Genomic DNA, 15352 nt, shown 5'->3' on the forward strand with positions numbered 1-15352 from the left:
CGGCGCCGCGTTTCTGACGGGCACAGTGATGCTGGGCACAGAGCTTACTGGTGGAAGAGCTTTGGAGTGACGGGGGCTTCGTGGTGCACTCCCGGGGCAGGTGCAGAGGGGCCTGGGCTTGGCTCAGCTTTCCACTGCTGCCGTCTTGAAATTCTTAAATGTTGTCAAACGCACACATGCACGGGGAACCCTATGTTTACATTTTGTACTTGGCCCTGCAAACAAGGTAGCCCGTCTGGGGACTTACGCCTCGGGTGAATCTGTCAACTATTTCTCTTTAATGCATTGTCTCTGATTTCCAAACACCCGGCCTTGTGGGCCCCCAGCACCTACCGCAGGTACCACATGTTTCCCCCGGAATAGTAAGCAGCAAAAATACACCATTTAAAATAGTCTGGTTCCCAATTTGGAAGAACAATCTGCCAGCCTCCACTCAGTGCGGTGCTAATTGATTTGGTGTTTTTGCTCCAGTATTCCTTTCCTTGTCAGCACTGCTTTCTTCCCCCAGCTCTCCTGGCTCCCTCGTCTCATGCTGAGGCCAAAAATAGCCGCCGATCCAGATAGCTGGGCCCCTGGCCACAGTCACTGCCCGGGTTCTTTCTTCTCCTCTCTAGGTGCCACAATCGGTAGGCCTTTGGCCCCAACCAAAAGCTGTGATGGAGAGGCTCCTCTGTACCCAGAGCTCTTACTCTTTGTGGGAAGATCACTAAAACCCATTTATTGGGAGACAGCACCTGCTCCGTACCAGGCCCTGTGTGCTGGGCTGGGGACATGGCAGTGACAAGTACATGATCCCTGCCAGGCTGCAAAGCCTCCGGCCTGAAGGGAAAGACAGACTCACAAAGAGAACGTGAGGGAATTTGGGCTGAACCAAATGAATGACAAGCTTCTGTGGGAAAGAGCTGGGGAGGAATTAGAATAACTCTGTGGGAGGATATGTATCACGGAGGGCTTCCTGGAGGAGGTGACCTTTGGAATGGGCCTCTGTGCATAAGGAGGTGTTTGACAAGCACATAACCACCATACAAACAGGCTAAACTCAAGCTGGGGGCCCTGCAAAGCAGGGATGCAAAAATAAGTGAAAAACATTCAGCTTTGTTGAAGTTGTTCAGAATTTGGGGCTCAGAAAGTTTGAAAGAAGCTATTTTAATTTCATCACACATGGATTTTGTGTCGTTTTGAACTTTTAAAACCTGATTCTGAATTACCAATGGTGAGGCGGGAAGGATGTTGGTCCCGCTGCACATTCCAGCCAGAGGGAACCATGCAGGCAAGGTCTGTCAGAGGGGAATGGTCTCCGCAAACTAGAGAAATACAGCAGGAGTTTGAGGTGGCTGATGACGGGTCCTGAGGGATGGGAGAGGTGAGGCTGAAATGGGACACCTGCCTGTGTGCCGTGGTCATGTTGCCCTCTGCCTGAAACATCCGCTCTGAGCCTGCGAGTCAAATTTCCATCCATTCTTAAAGGCTCATCTGGGTGTCACCTCCTCCGGCAGCCCTCTTCTGTCCTCATGCTTGTCCTAAATCTGAATGCTATTTTCCCCACAAAGCCCTGTGTCTACGTAAATCCTGGCTTGACCCTGTGGTTTTAGCAACTCTGGCAGAATGAATGAATGAATGAATGAATGAATGAATGAATGAATGAATGAATGAGTGGGCCTTCATGGATGTGTGATACGTTGAGCAGTGAAAAGGAACAAGTGAATGAGATTTGTTGTTTTAATGACTTCTGCTCCCTAGGCTACTTAAACAAGTCTGGCAGTGCTTTCCTCCCAAAGGAGAAAAGCAAACAATTCCCTTAAGAGTCACAAGTTGAGATGGAGCTGTTCATTCACTCATTCATTCATTCATTCATTCATTCATTCATTCATTCATTCATTCAGGCTTGCATGCACGTAGCCGTCAGGTGTGGAGTAACTCACCACCCCACGTCCGGCCTGAGCCAGCAGCTAGAGGCACAAAGGAGGAGTTAAGTCACTGTCACTGTGCTCTGGGGCAGTCTGATGGGGGAGGTAAAGAAGTAAATCGTAACTGCCTTGTAAGAACGCATCATGAAAAACGCATCATGAAAAAGTGCTTTAATGAGGGAAATGTGGGCGCCGACAGTGTGCGGGTCGCTGCCCTGGGATGGGGCGCAGAGCCTGGCCTCAGAGCCTGCCATGGATGGTGAGTGAACCCTGCTATATCCAGCGAGATGTGTCAGAAGCCTTGATGGCCTGTCACGTTTCCCTGATTATCCAGGAAAGCCAGGTACAGTGTTGACATTTAGAAGCAGCAGGACGAGACGATGGGGTTATGTCAGGGAAGACCCGGGAGCCCCAGAGAGCTCCCAACAGCCAGAGCTGGAGCAATGTGGGCAACAAAATAACAACATAGTATTGACTTACAACTCAGAGTATAAAATACATATTCATGAGTTCATGGTGATATAAATAAATGATAGACTAAGTAAACAAATGGGGAGAAGAGACAAAGAGGGGAGCCGACCCCCCGTTCCTCAGGACTGGGCTGTGCTCAGCGACTTCCTTCCAAAGGGACAATGTGGAAGAGGGAAGAGAGGGTCTGAACAGTAAGGAACCCTGAGCAGACAACCCGGCCAGCAAGGGTCACATGACCAGTGACAGGTCACATGGACAGTGTGTGTGGCCTGGATGTGCTGCCATGAGGATGGCACTCCCGCTCTTGCTCCTCCTCCCGGAAACCCGTGACCCCCGTATCTCCAGGAGAAAAACATCAGACAGACGGAAATTGAGGGACCTTCCACACAATGCCAGACCAGGACTCCTCAAAACTGTCAAGATCATGAGAAACAAGGAGTGAGAAACTGTCATCACAGCCCAGAGGGGCTCAGAGACGTGACAACTAAACGTGGTGTCCTGGATGGGATCCGGGGACAGAAGGTGACCTTCGTGGGAAAACTGGTGAAATCGGAACAAGGTGTGGAGTTCCGATGACACCAGTGTGCCACAGCGGTTCCTTGGTTGTGACAAGTGTGTCACACTAACAGAAAATGCTAACAATAGGAAACTCGGACTGGGGTGGCTGAAAACTCTCTTTGCAACTTTTCTGTAAATTTAAAACTACTTCAAAATAAAAGTTTATTTAAAATAAAAAGAATAAATTCCTTCTAACCCCACCACTTAAAACCAACCACTAGTAACGCCCCCCGTGGCTCCCTCCATTCTTTTTTTTAAAATTGACGTATTGTGGACATGCAACATGATATTAGTTTCAGGTGTTCGACACAATGATTATGTGTATATGTTGCAAAGTGATCGCCACAGTAAGTCTAGTTATAAGAATGTCTGTGACTTCCCGTGGTTACAAACATTTTTTTCTTGTGATGAGATGTTTCAATATCTGCTCTCTTAGTAGCTTTCAAATACACGACACAAGATGACTAACTAGTCACCACGCTGGTCATTACATCCAGGGCTTCTGTGTTGTGTGACCGGAAGCTTGTACCTTTTGACCCCGTCACCCACTTCACCCACCCTCAGCCCCAGCTTGGCAACCACCAGGTTGTTCTCTGTATCTGTGAGTTTGGCTTTCCTCCTTTCTTTTTTCAGGATTCCACATATAAGTGAGATCATGTGGTATTTGTCTTTCTGTGTCTGACTTACTCATTAGCGTAATACCCTCAAGGTCCATCCATGTTGTTACAAATGGCAACATTTTATCCTTTTTTTTATGGCTGCATAATAATCCTTTCATTCTTATTTCTGTGCATTTTCCACTGGCAAATTATACTTACTTTTATACACTTACCATTGACAAAATTATACTTCCTCATAATTGTGTCAATGGGAACGGTACAGAAATTACACCTGCTTATAATTTTGTACCCTGCTTTTCCATGAGCATATATGCTCCCTTGTAGTTAATCTTTCTCTGCAAACATTATCATGGGATCCTGGGCTCCGCTAACCGTTCCTCAACCCCTCCTCCCAATGTTCCTTTGTATAAACCACACCTCAAGGAACATCTGCCGGGATATCCTTGCCACCCTCCAGGGGCAAAGTCACCCAGGAACCAGGCTCCGTGAATGCCACATCCGTAAAGGCAGGAGTTTTGTGCAGCTTATCAATTTATGCTCAGTGTGCTGAATTGTCTTCTAGAGGAATTGCCATCACAGTGGGGTGTCCACGCATGCAGAAGGCATCTCGCTGGCTCACACCCTCCCTCAGGAAAGCCGTGCCCGGTGCTCACCCTGCCCCCAGGCTAGTCCTACCCCTGCCCCACTCGCCGGCACCAGGCCCAGCTGGAACACCCTGTCCTGCGTGGACTCACCCTGGAGAGGTGGCCCAGGGCGGGGCCCAGGAGTCCTGCTCAGACCCAGACTTTGGTGCCATTCTGCCTGGCGTGTGACCTCAGCAGTTTGCTTCCCCTCCTGTGCCTCAGTTTCCCCCCTGCCAAGCTGAGGCCTCACAGCCTAATGAGAATGGCCTCCTAGAGGTCTAATGACAGCCTGGGCACGCTCCTACTAGACTCTCACTGCGGGCTCGCTCGGTTCCAGGCGCCAGGCTCTTTCCGCCACTTTGCAGACAGGAAACTGAGGCACAGATGATAAGTCAGCTTGCCTGAGGCCGCACAGACTTGGAGCTGGACCTCGGTTGTCTGGAGTCCCAGTGTGGGCCTCTCACGTCCCCGGCTTTGTGTTTCAGATCATCCTCGTGAGCTCGTCGCTGGGCGACCGGGACGATAGCCTGTTCCTCAGCACGGACGAGGGTACCACCTTCCAGAAGCAACTCATTCCCTTTTCTGTGGAGACACTGATTTTCCACCCCAGGGAGGAGGACAAGGTCCTGGCTTACAGCAAGGAGAGCAAGGTGAGCGGGAGGGGGCCAGGCGCCGGGTGGGGGGGGTGTGGGTGCCAAAGGGGGGGCGGGCGCCAGCCGAGGGGATGGGTGCCAGCCGAGGGGATGGGTGCCAGGCAGGGAGTGAGTGGGTGCAGAGCATGGCTGCACCGCTCCTCGGGTGATATTTTCCATCGTGGGGGACCCGGAAGCCCTGGGCTGGCCGAGAGGAACCCCGGGGCTGGGGGTACCGGACCCCATCATCTCCTCTGCCTGAGGCCCGTGTGGCCGGGTGTCAGCTACCAGGAGCACCCACTGTGTGACAGCTGAGTGGACAGGAGGTGAGGGGCACTTAAGGCATGTGAGGCGAGATCTATACATAGCAGATAATTATTAGGATTGTTCCACTCCGCCTCCCCTCTGCTTGTCAGCCACTGAGGCCTTCTTCCACTTCTGGAACATTCCACACACCCTCCCACACCAGCTCACAGGCCTTTCCGTCAGCCTGGAACCATCTTCCACCAAGAACAGTGAATTGGCCTTCAGGTCCCAAGTCGGCCTCCCCGCCTGTGGGGCTGTGTGTACCAGCCCCCAGGAGCCCAAGGACACCTTCAGGGGTGACCCAGGAGACCCTAGTGGTGGAGGGCTCTTTCCAGGGCTGGCGTGGGGTGGGAGAGTGTCCCCACCCCGGGTCCTGAGGGCTGAGGAGGCAGAACGCCATGGGGGTGGGAAGGAGAAGTGGTAGGCCTTCCTGCAGCACTGTACCCCAGGGCCGCAGACTCAACAGCTTACCCCTGTAGAAGTTCTCTCAAGCTCTGAAGGCCAGAAATCCAAAACCCATTTGGGTTCTGTGCCAAAATCCAGGTGTGCAGGGCAGCGCTTCCTCTGGGGCCTGGAGAAGCCTCCCTCTTGTGCTCTGGTTTCTGGCAGTCTGGGCTTGCGAAGGAATCTCTCCGCTCTCAACAATGGCGTTGTCACCTCTCTCTCTGCTCGTCTTCACATGGTGGTGCGCGTGCACATACGTGTGTGTGACTGTGTGCGTGTGCACGTACATGTGTGTGCATGTGCATGGGACTGCGTGTGCACATGTGTGTGTTTGCATGTGCGCACGTGTGAGTGTGAGTGTGTGAGTGTGTAGCGGGTGACGTCCCTCTGCCCCACCCGGATAATCCAGGACAACCTTCCCTTCTAAAGATCTTCACTGAATCACATCTGCAAAGTCCTGCCCCGACAGGTCCCACTCACAGGTTCCAGGGTCTAGGACGTGGCTCCTTTAGGGCCGTTTTCAGCCTGCCGTCAAGCCCAGTGGGAGGCGTGGCCCCTCCATAGGCACCCGGAGACGGCCGGCCCTGGACCGAGCAGCGCAGGCCCTCCCAGACGGCGGCCGGGCCGTTGGTGAACAGGACTCATCTCTCCAGCCTCTCTCCCCTGCCCTCCAGCCTTCTCCCAGTGCCTCCCGGGGGCCAGGTCCCAGCAGAAGCCAGAGGGGAGGAGCCTGTGGATGCCGTCTACACAGCCGGCCTCCAGGGCAGAGAAGGGGCAGGGCCTGGGCCTGGACGCAGATGGAAGCTGTCCCTTTCAGGAGGCTTTTCCTGCACCTCCAGGCCTGCTGGGGCCCCACTGCTCCACACTCTTCCAGATTCCAGCACCTCTTTCCCGGACCGATCACAATGTGTAATTACATGCTTGTGCTTTATTTGTTGGTTGCCTGCACCCTAGACACACACTTGGAGTAAGCTCCTTTGGGGCAGAGGCTACGTCTGGTTGTTTTCACCATTTTATCTCAAGTTCCTGACTGAAAATATTTGTTGGATGGATGGATGGTGGATGGATGGATGGCAGTTGGGTGAATGAATAAAGAAATGAATGGTGAATTTCTGTCAGTAGTGATCACGCAGGTCAGGGCCCTCCGAATGGAGACCCCTGGGTGGCTGAGCCATGGCTTGGGACAGAACCTGGGCTCCTCGCCAAGGTCTGGTCCTCCTGACGGGCATCCCCGAATTTCTCTGGCCTCAGAGGCTGCCTCTCTGCTCCCGGCACCTTCCCTTGGGACAGCGTGTGCTTCTGGGTATTAATAGCGCTACTTAGCCTTCCATGTAATTAGACCAAAGCACAATCACAGAGACTTATTTTCCTGCAGAAATTGACTGCATTGCAATTGCTCCTTAATTTATGGTGCCCTGAAAAATTAATGGAGCTGAAATCTCAGTTCTTTTCCTTGGTTCTTTTCTGTGACTGTAGGAAAGAAAAAGGAGAGAAAAAAGACTTAGTTATGGTTGTAAAAGGAACAAAGAATTTGAGGAAATTAGTAACAATGACAACAGGGCTATAGGTTTTTCAGGGCTCCCTAACCCCCAAGAGGCAGGATGGCCTTGGAGCAATGCTGCCTTAGGTTCTGGCAGACCTGGTGTGCCAGGCAGGTCTCTGCTCCCGTGACACTGAGTGACACACAGGCCCTGCCTGTGGCGCCCAGTAACAAGCATTATTTCCTGTTCCTGCTGGGTCTGGGGGTTGGCTGGGGTTCCGCCAGATTCTTCTGGGACTGACAAGATAGGGCTCCTGGCGACTGGTCGGGCTCAGGTCTCCGTATGTCTCTTATCCTGCAACCAGTGGTTACCTGGGGACGTGCTACTCTTATGGTGGAGGGCAGAGGCTCTGGGGGGCAGAGGACACCACAGGAGCCCCTGTAGCGTGTCTGTTTCCACTGGGAATACATCACATCCCCTCACACCATTGGCCAGAGCAAGTCACACGCCAAACCTAGAGTCAGCAGGGGTGGGCATGAATATTCCACTCACAAGACTTGCAGATTTATACAAAATCAAATGCCCTGTGTTCCTCCCAGATGCCTGCCCCTTCCTCGAGCAAACAGAGTATCCACCCACCTTCAGATTGCCCTGTCCCCTACTTTTAGTTCCCTCCTTTACTGTGTCATTATCATTTGGGGTGCTCTGAAGTGACCTTATTTAGAGCCTGGACAGTGAGAGCCTAAATGCAGTGGTTTCTGTCTCAAGGCTCGGCAAATCCCAGTAGGCTCCTGGGATCAAAAGGAAGTGAGAGTCAGGCAGTTCCGCCCCACGGGACTGGGTGCTCTCGAAAGTCTTGGGGGTGCTGGAGGAGGGGGCTTCAGGCCGGACTTGCAAGGATCCTCCCAGAGCCTGTGGAGCTCTCCCACCTGGCGATCTTCTTCCTCTGCCTGTCAGGAAGGTGAGGAACCACTTACCAAGGTCAAGAGCACACGGCTGTGCTGAGACCTGGGCCTCTGTCACATTGTCACTGTCACATTGCCACACTGCCTGGCAACATCTGCAAACCACGTTGGACCCGAGTGCAGAGTCCAGATGCTGCCTCCACCATCACCGCCCCTCCACCCTCCCAAGCTGGAGGATGGATGCCAGAGCACGTCCCTCGTGCTGGCCAGCAAAAATGGCCAGAGGCACCAGGAACGCGTCTCGATGTCACTTCCACCCTCCAGACCTCGCACGAGTGCATCTATCTGACCCGGAGCTGTAGCTGCAAGAGGAGTCTAAGCAAGGCTGGATCTCAGCTTTGCAGCCTCTGCAGCCGAGGCATCCTGTGGTCCCAACCACGGCACCCTACCACGTGCACTGAAAGCCAGGGCTGAAGCACGGTGCCTTTGACAATCGTGGGAACCCCTGGCATGCGCTCCTGTGAATTCACATCCCCCTGACATCACGCTCATCCTGTACCTGGGTTTTCCCTGCTCTGACTCCTGATTGTTTATGTCAGCGTAGTCTGTGTGTCCTGGTACAGAGCCGCCCCCCGCTTTCTTAGATAAGCAATCAACAGGCAATGAGCCCTTCTACAGACGTCACTGTGCAGGTTTCAGCTGCAGTAACCAGGATGTCCCTGGTGTGTTTATTCTTATTTATTTGCCGGTGTTGGTCTTTTATTATACAGAAACGTCGTATTTCTGCAGCAATTGATGATGCATTATAAAATTACCTCCCATGAGAACAAATTGGGGAGGCTTCATAAAGTTCCAGGGCAGGCGTCATAAATGCAAGTGCCTCGTCGTGATGGCCGTGATAATGCCACCATTAATGCGGAGGTTTTATTACCTGGCTCCCAATAGCTGATGGCTACAGACTCAATTTTTATTCTCTTACTGCCTGAGGATATGGGCCGTGCTCTCCTGATTTGCAGATGGGTAAATTGAGATACGAGGTGGAACTGGCCCTGGCCTGGTCACTCAGATGTCCCAGAGAAAAGACTAGAGGGGATGGGTCATTCTCCCTGGGGGGACTCCTCAGCCATTAGCACATTACCCTCGGGTCTACAAGATGGGACTTGCTGCTGTAAGCAAACACTGTGTGACCTTGAGCAACTTACTTAACCTTTCTGAGTTTCAGTTCTTCCATCTGTAAAGGGGAGAAATTACCTATCTTATGGGTGTGTATGTTAAATAAAGTAGCTTTTAATAAGCTCTTAGCTCAGTGCCTGGCTCCATGAAAGGCCACAGCTTCTACCAGACTTTCCTATTGGGGCCTTAACGAAAATTCAGTACAACTAGTTGCTCAATTCACAGATATTTATTGAGCATCTACTGCATATATACCAGGCACGAATGCACCTGCTTAATAAGATAGATGAGTTCCAGGCCCTCCCTGGAGCTTACGTTCTAAGGGATGAAACCTTTCCAAAAAGCCCTTTTTAAATATGAAAGATGATGATTTCTGATCATGTGCCCTAGAGGAGGTGTTAGCAGACAATGGCCCGCCACCTTCTTTTTTTTTAAAGATTTTATTGGGTAGGGGAACAGGACTTTATTGGGAAACAGTGTGTACAGCCAGGACTTTTTTCCAAGTCAAGTTGTTATCCTTTAAGTCTTAGTTGTGGAGGGTGCAGCTCAGCTCCAGGTCCAGTTGCCGTTGTTAGTTGCGGGAGTCGAACCGGCAACCTTGTGGTTGAGAGGATGCGCTCCAACCAACTGAGCCATCCGGGAGCTCAGCGGCAGCTCAGCTCAAGGTGCCGTGTTCAGTCTTCGTTGCAGGGGGTAAAGCCCACCATCCCTTGGGGGACTTGAAGAATTGAACTGGCAACCTTGTGGTTGAGAGCCCACTGGCCCATGTGGGAATCGAACCGGCAGCCTTCATAGTTAGGAGCACGGAGCTCTAACCGCCTGAGCCACCTGGCCGGCCCTCGCCACCTGCTTTTGTGAATAAAGTTTTATTGGCATGCAGCCACGCCCATTTGTTACGTGCTGTCTCTGGAAACTTTCTGGCTCCAAAGGCAGAGATGAGTGGCTGTCACAGAGACAGTGTGGCCTGAAAAGCTGAAAGTATTGACTACCTGGTGCTTTGTAGAAAAGTTTGGCAGCCCCTGCCCTAGAGTCACATTTGCTCCCTGACTCAGCATACCCAGCAGCCGTGGGCCCGGGCTAGGCTTGGTGACAGACAGGTGAGAAGGAGAATGTGTGCCCTGAGCAGCACTGGCTCCCACAGAGAAGTAGGAAACAAAACTGGGAGGCCTGCCTGGCTTTTCCCTGGACAACCTCTTCTCTCGGCTCCTACCAGCTGGCCTGGGGGCAGGAATGGCTCTTTGTGGAGCCCCCACACCTGACCTTCAGCCCCATGGGGTTGGTCTGTACCCCCATGTGAGCTCAGGGCCTGCCCGAGCACGCGCTCAGCCGGGGCTGGACGAGACGCTTCCATCGTGGAGGGGACCTCACCGTCTCTCGTGAGAGGCTCATTTCTCACATCCTGACCAAACTTTCCTTTCTCTTCTTTCTTCCCTCCAGCTCTACGTGTCATCTGACCTGGGGAAGAAGTGGACACTTCTGCAGGAGCGAGTGACCAAAGACCACGTGTTCTGGTGAGAACACCTGAAAAGGGAGCCTGAGCCCCAAGAGCCCCCAGCTCTGGGCTCCCCCCTCCTGCTCTGTGCCCGCCCTGTACCTCCTCACCCCAGGGGGGTCTCCAGAGCGTTCTTCCTGGTGTGGACCCGGGGCCTGGCGTCCTTTGGGCCACGCGTACTCTGGGCACAGGCTGTTCAGACAGCAGCACCAGCTTCTGGCTTGTGTTCCCCTGGGAGCCACTCCACGAGCTCTTGGAGCCATATTGTGGTCTCTCTGTGCCAAGGAGGAAACTGGTGCTCAGGAAACTCTTGTTTGATGAGGGAATGAGGCCCATGGAGGACAAGTACTTGCCAAGGTCGAGGTCGGGGTCAAGGTCGGGGGCAGGGCCTGCTCAGAGCCCACGTTCCCCCCACCAGCCACACGCCATCCAGCCTCCTATTACCTGCCTTTGGAGATACGTGCAGCTACGCAGCATTCTTTCTCCTCAATTGCTCTTTCTTATATGTACACATGCGCGCACGCACACACACACACACACACACCCTCCTCTGTGCAGCAACCCCCTACCCTTCCGGACTGAAAGGCACAAGGCTGCAGGGAGCCTTTGTCTCCTCTCTGGAATGCTGGCTCCTGGGCTGCAGGCCTTTTGCTGTGGGGACAAGAGACGGCCTTCTTTCCACGCATCTGTCCACGGGGGACCGGTTCCTTCCTCAGAAACCAGAGTGCTGCCACCAATCATCGGCCTTGTCACTGGTGACAACTGCCGGCCCCAAGGGCTCACGGAGGTGGGGAGGGGTGCAAGGAGGTGGGAGTTTTGAGCCATGCGGCTGGGGAAATGGCGGAGCTGGGAGCTCTGCCTTGTGGGGTCCAGTCCCAGCTCCATCCCTGTTCAGGCTCCCGGGAGACCTCTCCCACCGCCTGCAGATACTGAAAGGTAAATTGGCACTAATTCAAACATCTTATTAACTCAAGCAAATCAAATTCTGCCCCCATTTTCTCAAATTGCTCTGAGTTGTTATTCGGGAGAGAGAATCACAGTGGCCACGGGGCCCCGTCTCTCCTGGAATGTGGTGACAGCGGCGATGGGCCCTGTTGTACGTGGTGAACGATGCTGCTTTGACAGCATTTCCAAGCTGCTCTTTGTCCTTGAACGAGCATCAGGAATTGCCCAAGCCCCCTGTTCTGCCTGACACTGGGACTCGTGACTGAGGAGCCTCGTTTTTGAGGAGCCAAACAAGTGAGCTCCATCAGGGGCCCCTGCGGTAGGGAGCCCCTGTGTTCCCGGCCCCCCAGGGAGCTCTGTCCACTGCCCTCCCCGTTAGTGTCTCAGTGGCCCCGGAACAAAATCACAACTATGGCCGCTCAGAAGCTAACCACTTGCCAGGCACAAACCAGCCTGAGGGTTTAAATCCTCATCTGTAGAATCCACACAGAAGCCCCTGATTGTCACCCCTCGTGTTACAGAGGGAGAAACTGAGGCTCAGATTGGCTAGGACCCTTGTCCTGGGTCACGCTGCCCAGAAGCAGCAGCCCCGGGCCGAGGCCGCCTCTGCCTGTGGCCAGTGGCCATGCTATTGGCCAGGCAGTCTGGCTGCCGGCATTTCCACAGGTGTTTCTATGTTGCTTCTCCACTCAAGCTGAGCTCACCCAGGGAAGCCTCAGCCTTCCTCTTCTTGCAGCTGCAGGGCTGTCCAGTGTGGGCCAAGGGGCAGGACCTCTGAGGAGCTAGGCCACCCCCACAGGCGTGGTCATGGTGACTGTGAGCGAATCAGAACTGCCCTTAGTATCCAAGAGATAAAAGTCCATTCCTCACGCTCCCAGAGCACTTGGCTCTTCCCAGAAATCTGCTTGCCCATGGGTCGTCTCATGTGACTACTACTTCTAACTAGTGTTTGGAGCCAGGCCCTGGGCCGTCCCCAAATACCATCCCCAGAACCTGATGGACAGGCAGGTGCAGGGGGCAACACTGTCCTGCAGGGAGCCAGGCTCTAACTGCTATAAATGCAGTGTCTCTGGGCTTCCCAACCCGGGCGCCAGGGTCTCTGGGTGGGGGCCAGGCCTCAGGCCTGCACTGCTGCTCCCTTGCCCTTTCCAAGGCCTGAGCATGCCGGGAAATCACTGTGGGAGATGCTCTGATGGGGGAGTGAGAGAGTGAGGGAATGGGAGAGGTGAGTAGATGAAGTATGCAGGGAGGGACAGGAGTGACTGAGTGGGTGAGTGAACAGGCTGATGTCGTCACCACCCCTACAGATGCCGGATTGTCAGACTAAAATGCCATCTGCCAGCTGAGGACCCATCAGTGAGATGGTGTGGAGGGGCCTGGCGTCCCTCGGGCCACACGTGCCCCGGGCACAGGCTGTGCAGAGAACAGCATTCGCTCTTCACTTGTGTTCTCGAGAGAACACATTGTTCCTGAGAGAACACATTGTTTCCTGGTAAAGGGAACAATGCCCGTCTTTGTCCAGAAAAGAGAGAAAAATGTCAGGCAGGAGACCTCCTTCCACAGAGCTTACAAATGGTCTATTCACAAAAGTCGAAATCAACACTTCACCTTGCCATCGAGACTGCAGAGGGTCAGAGTGACGGGGGCTGAAGCCCCCGGCTTACACGTCAGGGTGCTGTGGGGATCCTACCCACTCTGCCACCGAGTTGGGGGCCACGGCATGCAGACCCCCTCGTGGATTCTCCTGTCCGCGGGGGCCACCTGTCCCTGGAGGTGAAGCCCAGGGGGCCCTGGTGTCACGCCCATTGGGAGGCAGGTTGAGAATTGAAAGGGGAGGATTCGGGCCAGGGGGCTGTCAGTGATGGGACAGCTCATGTGAGGACGCCGTGGGGACACTGCAGGGAGGACAGCATGCCTGTGCTGGTGCTGCATGACCTCGGGAAGTGACCTCCACATCCTGACCCTCACTTTGCTCTTGGTCAGAGTCATGTCCAGGCAAGGGGTTGGTTCACTGGGTGGCTTTGTGATGCTCATATCGGCACGACTGTTTTCACCACAAATAGAATCAGCTCACCAGACCCAGGCATGACGCTCAGGAGAAGGCTGAGTAAACAGAGGTTTTAAAGGAAGTCGACATCGTAGAGAAAACGAGAGTCCAGTTGACACATGACCGTAAAAAGTGGGAAACATGGGACCGCCACTGCCAAGTTTCCTTTGAAAACTCTGCATGTCACCTCCTGGGCGCCAGGCCCTGTGTTGGGTGGCGCTGGGGTTCAGAGTGAAAGCAGTTGGCCCGCCCCTGCTCCCCTGGAGGACACGGTCCGTGGACCTGCGACCCTAGCAGGTCCCTTCCACCTCCTTCTGCTCGGGCCTCCCTGGATGCTCCATCGGCAGCCAGTCCCCCGTCCCAGCCGCTGCCTGAACCCTGCCCAACAGCAGCGCAGAGGGGCCAGGGGCCGCGAGCAGCACCTTCCGCAGGGTACCCTTTGATGGGTGGCGTTCCAGGAGCCGCCGGGCAGGGAGAGGGACCTGGGGGAGGCCTGGCTCTGCCACCTACAGCTCTGCACCTTGGGGGCAGTGGCTTCACTCCTCTGAGCCTCAGTTTCCTACTTTGCAAAATGAGGGGGCTATTCCCAGGCCTGCTTCTGCCTCTTACAATCATTTTGATCATAAAAAAAAAGAAGACAAAACAAAACACAACTCGTGTGAAAGTCTTTTGTAAAGGAGAACGTGTTCTCTAGAGAGGACCACAGGAAGGCCCAGCAAACTCCACGCCCTGCCAGGCAGAAAGCCCGGCTCCCTCCGACCCACAGAGTGACTGTCCTTTGAACCCAGAGGCCATGTGGCTACGTGGGGTGCAGCACACAACGCGGGCTCCACACCCGGGGCTGGGGACCCCATTCCCACTCCAGCCTGACCCCGTTCCTTTCCAGGGCCGTGTCTGGGGTGGACGCTGACCCGGAGCTGGTCCACATGGAGGTCCAGGACCTCGGAGGAGGTAAGCCGGGAGGGGTGCAGCCCGGTGTGCCCTGGGGTCCTCGCCCCGCAGCCCGTGCACCATGTTCAGTGGCTCTTCCAGGGCCGCTGGCTCTGCACAGCTGACCTCGCCGTGTTCCGGTGTGGCGTAATTTTAAATGTGCTTATTTTCCAGCTGGAGATAATTTGAAGTCAGGGAGCTCCGCTCCAGTGGAAAAGTCTATTAAGAGACGATTTGTTCTGGGCCCTGAACATTGAGTGTTTCCCGCTCCCTGGCCCCCACCCCCAGCACTTGCTGAGTGCTTGACAGTGAGGGGTCCTCCGATGGCTTGCTCCTCGGTGGGGCAGGGGCTTCATGCCCTGCTAGGGACTCAGAGCTGAACAAGAAAGCCCCACCCTGCCTGTTGGGGTACAGCAGATGCAACCGGCCATTGTAGGAGCCGTGGGACCCCCATGCTGCGGGGAGGGAAAGAGTGGAGGGGGCACCACCACTCGTGGCTCTGACCGCAACCCCTCCAGACACCCGGGACCGTGAGCCTCGCCCCGCGGTTTCTCTTGAAGTGGAAACCTCAGCTGGTTCACACTTAGCGTGGGAGCTGACAACAACAAGGAGTGCATCCCCGGAGAGGACGAGTGTTGTGGATGGTAGATTAAAAGTCCTGCTGGGACAGAAACACTGGCTCAGCTCCCAGCCAGCCCTGTGCCAGCCACGTGAGCAGGGGCAAGCTTCCCCACCTCCCTGCACCTCGGTCCCTGCAACTGTGAAATGGGTCCGTACACACAACACCTACCACCAGCCTGCATGGGCGAGCGCTCTGC

General features: G+C 54.4%; 1 protein-coding gene across 3 annotated transcripts in view; it reads left to right on the forward strand.

Moving 5' to 3' along the window:
• SORCS2 (sortilin related VPS10 domain containing receptor 2) overlaps positions 1-15352 on the forward strand; it is a 403856-nt gene that overhangs the window by 325886 nt on the left and 62618 nt on the right. For all 3 annotated transcript variants that reach the window (XM_081054902.1, XM_081054900.1, XM_081054901.1), the window contains exons 4-6: positions 4665-4829; positions 10558-10631; positions 14491-14555. In XM_081054902.1, coding sequence (XP_080911028.1) covers positions 4665-4829; positions 10558-10631; positions 14491-14555 — 304 coding nt within the window. The remainder of the gene's footprint in view (positions 1-4664; positions 4830-10557; positions 10632-14490; positions 14556-15352) is intronic.

Source organism: Rhinolophus hipposideros, assembly GCF_964194185.1.
Source record: "Rhinolophus hipposideros genome assembly, chromosome: 1".
Lineage (NCBI taxonomy): Eukaryota > Metazoa > Chordata > Mammalia > Chiroptera > Rhinolophidae > Rhinolophus > Rhinolophus hipposideros.